This window comes from Otolemur garnettii, unplaced genomic scaffold (genome assembly GCF_000181295.1).
Source record: "Otolemur garnettii isolate 467f Iridium unplaced genomic scaffold, OtoGar3 scaffold00020, whole genome shotgun sequence".
In the NCBI taxonomy this organism is placed as follows: Eukaryota; Metazoa; Chordata; class Mammalia; order Primates; family Galagidae; genus Otolemur; species Otolemur garnettii.
Genome location: NW_003852415.1, coordinates 1,333,397 through 1,343,710, shown reverse-complemented (window position 1 = coordinate 1,343,710; position 10,314 = coordinate 1,333,397). Strand labels below are relative to the sequence as shown.

The 10,314-nt window shown below is 40.1% G+C and overlaps 1 protein-coding gene across 1 annotated transcript; it reads left to right on the top strand.

Moving 5' to 3' along the window:
- Positions 1-2,749: 2,749 nt before the first annotated feature.
- LOC111724196 (small integral membrane protein 30-like) lies at positions 2,750-3,144 on the top strand. Its single transcript, XM_023511591.1, has one exon. It carries the CDS (start codon positions 2,758-2,760, stop codon positions 3,061-3,063), a length of 306 nt encoding a protein of 101 aa, XP_023367359.1. The 5' UTR covers positions 2,750-2,757; the 3' UTR covers positions 3,064-3,144.
- The last annotated feature ends 7,170 nt before the right edge of the window (positions 3,145-10,314 follow it).

Here is a 10,314-nt window from a genome sequence, read left to right as displayed (position 1 = left end):
CCACCTCTACTAAAAATACAAAAATTAGCTGGGTGTTATGGAGTACACCTGTAGGCACAGCTACTCAGGAGACCAGGCAGGAGGATCGTTTGAGCCCAGGAGTTTTGGTTGCAGTGAGCTACAGTGACACCACTGCACTCTACCTGGGGTCCAAGGTACAAGCTTACATGCTTAGGAGTGGAATAATTGGATTATGAGGCATTGTGTATCTTTAGTTGTATCAGATTGTCAAATTACTCCTTTTTTTAACTTACTCTGTCACCCTTGGTAGAGTGCTATGGCATCATAGCTCACAGTAACCTTAGACTCCTGGGCTCAAGTGATCCTCTTGCCTCAGCCTCCCAAGTAGCTAGGAGTACAGGTGCTCTCCACAATGCCTGGCTATTTTTAGAGGTGGGGTCTCTATATAAAAATACAGTTGAGGGCTCAGTAGCTATAGCTCAGCAGTAGGCTGCCAGCCACATATGCCAGAGCTGGCAGGTTCGAACCCAGGCCAAGCCTGCCAAACAACGACAGCTACAACAAAAAAATAGCTGGGTGTTGTGGTGGGCACCTGTAGTCCCAACTACTTGGGAGGCTGAGGCAGGGTAATTGCTTAAGCCCAAGCGTTTGAGGTTGCTGTGAGCTGTGACACCATAGCACTCTACCAAGGGTGACATAGTGAGACTCTGTCTCAAAAATAAGGCCAGATGTGGTGGCTTATGCCTGTCATCCTAGTACTCTGGGAGGCCAAGGTGGGTGGATTGTTTGAGCTCAGAAGTTCTAGACCAGCCTGAGCAAGCTGGAGACCCTGCCTCTAAAAATAGCTGGGCCCTTTGGTGGGTGCCTATAGTCTCAGCTACTTGGGATGCTGAGGCAAGAGGAGTTTGAGGTTACTGTGAGCTATGACACCATGGCACTCTACCGAGGGCAAAATTGAGACTCTGTTTCAAAAAAAGAAACATAGGTAAACTAGCCAGGCAACATGGTGGGCTCCTATAAGTCCCAGCTACTCAGGAGGCTGAGACAAGAGGATCACTTGAGCCCAGGAGACTGACATTGCTGTGAGGTTTAATGACACCACGGCACTCTACTCAGGGTGACAGAGTGAGACTCTGTCTCAGGAAAAAAAAAGGAGTAATTTGATAATCTGATATCTAAAGATAACAATGTCTTATGACGCAATTATTCCACTCCTAAGCATGTAAACATGAAATATTATGCAGCAATGAAGGTAAATGAACTATAGCTACATATATTAACAGGTGCATCTTGCAAACATAACTCAGCACAAAAGAGAAAGTTGTAACTTACATATAACCAAGAGAATTAAACAGAGACTCAAACAAATATTTTGCATCTGTGTTCATAGCAGCATTATTCACAATAGTCAAAAGGTGAAATGAACACAAGTGACCATCAACAGATGAATAGAATCTTAAAATGTAGGATATATGTACAATGAAATATTACTCAGCTTCAAAGGGAAGGAAATTCTGACACACACCACATAGATGAATCTAGAAGACATTTTTATGTTAAGTGAAATAATCATTTGTCATAAAAGGACAAAGACTATATAATTCCACTTATGTGAGGTACTTAGAGTAGTCAACTTCATAGAGACAAAGTAGAATCATGATTGCCAGAGGCTGGGGGAATGAGGAATTATTGTTTGCTGGGTACAGAGTTTCAATTTGGGAAAACAAAGTTCTGGAAGTAGATGGTGGTGAGGGTTGCACAACATGAGTGTACAGGAAGCCACCGAGTGTATGTTTAACATGGTAAATTTTATGTTATGTAAACAATAAAAAGATTATATACAGCATAATTTCATTTATAGGCAGCTCAAACACATAAGTAATAGGTAAAATTGTAGTGAAAAGCAAGAGGATGACAAAGAAAAAATCCAGAATGATAGTTACCTTTGGTGGTGTCAGGGAAAGGAATGGAATGAGGAGGAATTACATAGAAAGCCTCAAAGCTATAGGTTATCTTTTATTCTGAATCAGGTGATGAATGAAGGGTGTTCATTTTAGTAATATTCTTCTTACTTTAAATATACTCTCTCTACATGTAATATCTTATATCATCCATGTATGTTACACAATATTTCATATATTCAAAAGTGTACACACACACATAAATGTATACCTTTAAATGCATGGGGCATCATATACTAACTTTTATGTGGGAAAACTGAAGAGGAATAGAGAAATATTAAAGTAGGAATAATTGGGGGCGGGGTACGGTGGCTCACGCCTATAATCCTTGCACTCTGGGAGGCTGAGATGGGTGGATTGCCTGAGCTCAGGAATTCGAGACCAGCCTGAGCAAGAGTGAGACCTCGTCTCTAAAAACAGCCAGGCGTTGTGTTGGGCGCCTGTAGTCCCAGTTACTTGGGAGGCTGAGGCAAGAGAATTGCTTGAACCTAGGAGTTTGAGGTTGCTGTGAGATATGATGCCACAGCATTCTACCCAGGGCGACAAAATGAAACTCTGTCTAAAAATAAATAAAGAAATAAACAAACAAATAAATAAAGTAGGGATAATTTGAAAACCTACTGGTAAGACACAGTTCCTAAATTCTGAAACGTAGCTCAACATGTGTAATTCTAGTGATAGCCCTGATGCTCACATTCTGAGTAGTTGAGAATGAGGTGTAGTGAATAATGTTTGCCTAGAGAATGTCCATTTCCTTTCTTATTTCTTCTTCCTTCTTAATAAAAATGCCAGTTTGGGCCAGTCCTGTAATGGCTGTTTCCTGGAAGGCTGTGTCATGTGGAACCTCTTAGCCTTAACATCTGTTCCGGAGCTCCAGAAAAGGAAAAATTTCAAGTCTGATAGAATTATAATCTATATAAACCATTTCCTTGGAACCTTCAGCCCTCAAGATCCCAACATCATGCCTACAGTTTCAACATATTTGATCTTAGTCCTCACTTCACTGCTGTTGGTGTTGCCTGTTGTTGAAGCAGTGGAGGCTGGAGATGCCATGGCTCTGCTGTTGGGTGTAGTTCTCAGCATCACAGGCCTCTGTGTTTGCTTGGGGGGATATGCTCAAAAGAGAAATGGACAGATGTGACTTTGAAGGAGCTCCTGAATCAAACCTTGCCATAAAAACCTTTGTGCTGTTGAGACTAAATCTGAGCTTTGGTGTCTGAAAGTTTCCAAGAAACAGTAAATAGGAGTTTCATATTCTTTGTTGTTTCCCTTAAAATGGGAACAAATTGATACATGAATGGGAAAAAAATGTTTTCTTTACAAGTTATGCACTAAATAATTCAGCCTATACTTTATATGTGCTGGTTAGAAAGGGGGTCAAAGAAGTAAGATGGTTGAAATTTACATAAGTAATTCATAGTTTTAGGATTTTCAAAGCACGTGAGGCAGGAAGAAGGAAGCTTTTGCTCAGAATCCAAGGAAATCTCCACCGTTAAGTTACAGTCACTGCCTCCTGAATTGTTGAGGAGTCTTTTCTCCTTATTTTTATTATATTTTTGTTTTATCACTCAAGTTCATATGGTATTTAGGTATCACATAGCCAAACATTGAAACATTTATCTCTGGGTAAAAAACATTTAGAAAGATGTATTCAGTATATTTAATACTGAAATAGAAAAAAAATTAATGTAAAAACAAAATCCTTTATATTAACATTGAAATGGAGGAGAGATCTAATTTGAAAAAGAAATAAACTATATATTAATTAACCGATTAACATCTCTATGATGACAAGTACTATATTAAATATAAACCCATTGTGTTGTAAGTTGAAAAAAAATGCCAGTTTTGTTAAAATGAGGTTGAATTAAGTGAGGTATGGTGGCTCATGCCTACAATCCTAGCACTTTGGGAGGCTAAAGTGGGAGGATCATTTGAGCGTAGGATCATTTGAGACCAGCCTGAGCGACATAGTGAGACCTCTGTCTCTACATCAGATGAAAAAAAAGTTAGCCAGGCATAATTGTGCAAGCCTGTAGTTCCAGCTACTCAAGAAACTGAGGCAGGAGAATTACTTGAGCTCAGGAGTTGGAGTTTGCAGTGATTATGGCACTGCATTCCAACCCAGGAAACAGAGTGAGAGCCTGTCTCAAAAAAAAAAGGGGGTGGAGTGGGGTGGAATTTGAAAAAAAGTCCCAGTTTTACGTAAGTCTCTATATTTCCCCTTAAATATCACATGTTACTCAGAAAAAGCTAGTTCCAAGTCCAGGAGTAGGCCCCAATTAGTCCGTTATGGTGATATCATCCCTCTTACAATTTATTGGTTCAGAGATTCTGGATTAACCTAATTAGCATATGGCATTTCTTTGGCCATCTGCTATGGTTTAAATATTTGTCCCCTCCAAAACTCACATTGAAATCTAATCCGCTGTGTAGCAGTATCAAGGGATGGGGCCTTTAAGAGGTGACTGGGTACCCGCAGAGTACTAGGAGTACAGATGTGAGCCACCATGCCCAGCCTGGTTGTTTTTTATCACTATAGCTTGTGATGGGTTTTCCTGTTACTATTTTTCATATAGCCAAATTTATCAGTCTCTTATCTGAGTTTTGTGTTGTGATTAGAAAGGTGGACTTGACAGTTATAAATGAATTCTACTGTTGTTTCTTCTATTACTTTTATGGTTTCATGTTTCCATTAAAATCAAATGATAAATGCCTGATGGATATCCCCTCCCAAAAAAAGAGGTGACTGGGTCATGTATGAATGGATTAACCCTTTATGGGTTAATAGATTAGTGGATTATCATGGGATTGGAACTAGTGGTTTTATAAGAAGAGGAAGAGAGATGGGAGTTAGCGTAATACTCAGCCCTTGCAATGTGATGCCCTATGCTACCTCAGGACTCTGCAGAGTCCCAACCAGTAAGAAGGTCCCTCACCAGATATAGCCCCTCAGCTTTGAACTTCTAAGCTTCCGTAACTACAAGAAATAAATTCCTTTTCTTTTTAAATTACCCAGTTTCAGATATTCTGTTATAAGCAACAGAAAACAGATTAAGGCTGGGTGTGGTGCTAGGATCACACCTGTCATGCTAGCACTACTCTGGGAGGCCGAGACAGATGGATTGCATGAGCTCAGGAGTTCCAGACCAGCCTCAGCAAAGCAAGACCCCATCTCTACAAAATAGAAAAACTATCTGGGCGTTGTGGCAGGCACCTGTAGTCCCCAGCTACTTGGGAGACTGAGACAAGAAGATTGCTTGAGCCCAAGAGTTTGAGGTTGCTGTGAGGTATGACACCACAGCCTTCTACCCAGGACAACAGAGTGATAGTCTGTCTCAAAAAAAAAAAAGAAAAGAAAAGAAAAGAAAAGAAAAAAAGAAAGAAAAAGAAAGAAAGAAAAGAAAAAACGGATTAGGATACCATCCTAACAAAAAGTTCTTCAATCTCTTTCATTTTGTTTATTTTGAGAGTTTTGTGGCTTCACAAAGTCTATTACAAATCAGTGTGTTATAATCTGTTGCTGTAGTTATTCATTTTGATGTTTAAATTATTTCAAATTTGACCAACAGGATCCTTTTCAAGTTGATTCCAGTTTCTTCTGATTTGTCCCTAATTAGATTTAAGGAGTTCAGCTTGGCACCCGTAGCACAGTGGTTACAGCACCAGCCACATACACCAAGGCTGGTGGGTTTGAATTTGGCCTGGCCAGCTAAACGATAATGACAAATGCAATAAAAAATATCTGGTTAACCAGTTTGATGGAAGTGTTTTGGATTGTGTGTGAATACCCTACACTGTACCCCAGAAGTGCATTAATGTACATAGTTACCATTCAATAAAAAAAAAAAAATAGCTGGGCATTGTGGTGGGCACCTGTAGTCCCAGCTACTTGGGAAGCTGAGGCAGGAGAATCGCTTAAGCCTAATCGTTTGAGGTTGCTGTGAGCTGCCACGCCATAGCACTCTACTGAGGGTGACATAGTGAGACTCTGTTTCAAAAAAAAAAAAAAATTTAAGAAGTTCCTTGCATTTTTACATAACTTAATTTTTATACCATAAAAGTTTCAGGGCCCCCACTGATCTTTCTATTTAAAAAAACCCTAAAATGCCATTGAAATGCTTAAATAAGTGCAACAAAGTGGTTTATGTCTGTAATGCTAGCACTCTGGGCGGCTGAGGCGGGTGGATCTCTTGAGCTCAGGAGTTTGAGAATAACCTGAGCAAGAGCAAGACTCTGTTTCTAATAAATATAGAAAAAGTAGTCAGACTTGGTGGCAACTGTAGTCCCAGCTTCTTAGGAGGCTGAGGCAAGAGGATTGCTCAAGCTCAAGAGTTTACTATGAGCTATGGTGATGGAGCACTCTACCAAGGTGACAGAGTGAGACTCTGTCTCAAAAAGAAAAAAAAAAAAAAGATTAAGCAAAGTACTTTTAAAATCTTCTGGAATGTTTTCATGAGCTAGGAGGAAAATTTGGAATTTTCAAGCTATGAGACAATGAAGGTAAGAACACAGAATGATAAGCAGAATATTGAAGCCAGAATTTGCCTTGAAGATTTTTGCCTAATCTTTGTATTTTTAAAATTTTTAAAAATTTAATTTTAAATTAATGTACAGGTGCATGTGATTAGGTTACATTGTCTGCATTTGTTAGATAAAGTCCAAGTTGTACATGAGCCCTTCACCCAGACTGTGTGTGTGTGTGTGTGTGTGTATGTGTATATATATGTTTTTTTTTTTTTAAAGACAGAGTTGCCCTATGTCACCCTCAGTAGAGTGCTGACGTCACAGCTCACAGCAACCTCAAATTCTTGGGCTTAAGCAATTCACTTGCCTCAGCCTCCCAAGTAGCTGGGACTACAGGCACACACCACAATGCCTGGCTATTTTTTTGTTGTTGTAGTTGTCATTGTTGTTTAGCTGGCCCGGGCTGGGTTCAAACCCGCCAGCCTCAGTACATGTGGCTGGTGCCATAACCACTGTGCTATGGGCTCCAAGCCCAGGCTGTATATGTTACATTGTGCCCATTAAGTGAGAGCTCACCACTTCTCCTCTCTCCTCCTCCCCCCTTACTGAGTTTAAATGTGCTTTTCTTTTGTGTGTGTGTGTAGTAGTTCATCTATTAGTTTCATATTGGCATTGAGTACATTGGATACTTGCTTTTCCATTCTTGGGGTACTTTACTTAGGAGGATGCTTTCCAAAACTACCCAGGTTAATATAAAAGATGTAAAGTCTTCATCTTTCTTTCTGGCTGAAATACTCCATGGTATACATATACTAAATTTTATTTATCCATTCATGGGCTGATGGGCACTTGAGTTGTTTCCACATCTTTGTGATTGAAAATTAGCATCAATTTTCTTGTCAGGGTTAGAGGGGCTGCAAATGGTTATGAATTCACAGGGTATAGGAGACAAAACAAATAAGACCCTGCTTTATTCACAGCTTTAGAGTAAATCAGAAATCTCTCCTTTTCTAGGGCTTTGAGGAAAGTTGCCCATTTGGGGGACCCAGTAGAGTCATTAGAGAAACAAATAAAAACAAAGTTGTTCATTTTGAACTTTGGTATCAAGGGATGTTTCATGAGAATATATAACAAGCTGTCCTTTAAACTGTTTTTAGCTCAAGTTCCAGATTGATTGAAAAACCCTACAGCCCAGAATTTAGTTGACTGTTATTGCTAGGAGCTTCAGAAGTGTGACAGATTGACTGAAAAACCCCTACAGCCCAGAATTTAGTTAACTGTTATTACTAGGAGCTTCAGAAGTGTGACAGAGGTAAACTCATTCATTTTGGGAAGAACTTCATCCTAGTTCTCAAAACATTTCCCTAAGAAACCATTCTAAGGAAAGCAAATCACTAAACACACAAGAAAATGAGAAAAAAAAATGAGTACCAGAAGAAACAATAAAGAGAAGAATGAGACATTTGATGGCTTCAGGTATTGGAGTTATGAGATATCAAAAATAAAATAAGAATGTTTGGGCTGGGTGCAGTGGCTCACACCTGTAATCCTCGCACTCTGGGAGGTCAAGGTGGGTGGATTGCTTGAGATCAGGAGTTTAAGACCAGCCTGAGCAAGAATGAGATTCCCATCTCTACTAAAAATAGAAAAACTAGCTGGGTATTATGGTGGGTATCTGTAGTCCCAGCTACTCAGGAGGTCAAGGAAGAGGATCACTTGAGCCCAAGAATTTGAGGTTGCTGTGAGCTATGATGCCAAAGCACTTTATTGAGGAACACAAAGTAAGACTCTGTATAAAAAACAAACAAACAAACAAACAGAAATGCTTATTTATCATTCACCCTAAAGCTTTCATCATGCACAAGCTGGGTTCCGTTTTCCATGTTATCATGAGCTAACATGCCGAGTGTTAGCTCCTGATTGCTAACACAGGGCAAAAGAAGCATGGCTAATCAAACAATGACTTCTAGAAATGACATCTTCACTCACACTTCACTGGCACACCTAAATTCAAAGGTGGTGAGAGAAAGCAGTCCTTCCCTGGGTCCGTAAAATAGTGAGTCAGCAATATTTTGTAAACAGCCCAAATGACTGTGATGATCTACCCTTCTGGTTACTAAATGTTGAACCATAGAGACAATCTCGAAGTCCTGTCCAGAGTGGCATCCTGCTCAAAGACCAGAATATGTAGGGGATGCAGTGTCTACAGCAAGGGGTGTATATATAGTAATTTCTATATTAGGAGGCATGACTTCTCTTGATCTAGAGACCTATGTACCAAAAAGACAAATGGTCTGTTTTCAAAAACCAAATATATGATGGTGGAATAGGAACAGGACATCCCTTATTTGAATGAGTGAACACTCTCATTCAAAAACAGAAATAAAAAGAATATAGAGCAGCAAATAGTCTGTAACAATTCTGTATACTTGTACAAAGTAGACAGTGCAAGAGCACCCTACTTTGGGAATAATGAATTAAGAAAAGCATGCTCTCTTCCTTGGTGCTGCCTCTGAAGGTGGCAGCCATCTCCTATTCACCTGCCCTCAGATACCTTGCGAAGCCCAAGGTCGTCAGAAAGAGGACCAAGAAATTTATCTGGCACCAGTTAGACCAATATGTCAAAATTAAGTGTAACTAGCTGAAACCCAGAGGTACTGACAACAGGGTTTAGAGGGGTATGCGAGCAACAAGAAAACAAAGCATAATGCTGCTCACTGGTTTCCAGAACCACAGTGTCAAGGAAATGGAAGTGCTACTGACGTGCAACACCTTACTGTGCAGAGGTTGCTCACAATGTGTGCTCCAAGAACCACAAAGTCATTGTGGAAAGAGCAGCCTAGCTGGCCAGCAGAGTCACCAGTCCCAATATCAGGCTGTGCAGTGAAGAAAATGAATAGACAGCTCATGTGCACATTTTATTTGTGTTCATTATTATTATTATTATTGGAGACAGAGTCTTGTTATGTGGCTCTTGGTGGAGGGCTGTGGCATCACAGCCCATAGCAACCTCAAACTCTCGGGCTTAGGCGATTCTCTTGCCTCTGCCTCCCAAGTAGGTGGCACTACAGGTGCCCACAATGCCTGGCTATTTTTTGTTGCAGTTGTCATTGTTGTTTTAGCTGGCCCAGGCTGGGTTTGAACCTGCCAACTTCGGTGTATGTGGCTGGTGCCACAACCACTGTGCTATGGGCGCTGAGCCTTTATTTGTGTTTAAATAAAGCCATAAACACAAATAAACATAAAGAAGAAAATCTTTAACATAAAATAAGCTTTAAAATAAATGTATAAAAGCAGAAAATAAAAAAAGAAAAAGAAATTTATAAAAATTAAAGGGTGGACAAAATACATAAAGTAAATGCAATACAGAAAATAAAAATAAAGCAGGAGTCCTGTTCTTAATATCAGAAAAAGTAGAATTTAGGCCAGCAAGCATTAAATCAGACAAAAAGGATAAATAATGCTAATGGCTATAATTCACAACAAATATGTCAGTTATGAGTACTGGACCACAAACTAACACAGTGGTTAACTTTCGTGAAGTGGAAACTCTAAAAAAAGCAAGGAGAAAAAGATGAAACATATTAATATTAGAAAACTTTAGATGCTGGTGTGGATTCAGGGAGCAAGGGGCACATACACTATCGGTGGGACTGCAAACTAGTACAACCTCTACAGAAGATAGTATGGAGATGGCTCAAAGAACTAAAAGTGGGCTCGGTGCCTGTGGTTCAAGTGGCTAAGGCACCAGCCACATACACCTAAGGTGGAGGGTTCGAATCCAGCCCCCAGGCACACCAAACAACAATGACGGCTGCAACCAAAAAAATAGCCAGACGTTGTGGCGGACGCCTGTGGTCCCAGCTACTTGGGAGGCTGAGGCAGGAGACTTGCTTGAGCCCAGGAGTTGGAGGTTGCTGTGAGC

What these genes read in the sequence shown, in the direction of transcription:
- LOC111724196 (XM_023511591.1), top strand. Translation starts at nt 2,758, where the DNA reads ATGTGGAACCTCTTAGCCTTAACATCTGTTCCGGAGCTCCAGAAAAGG.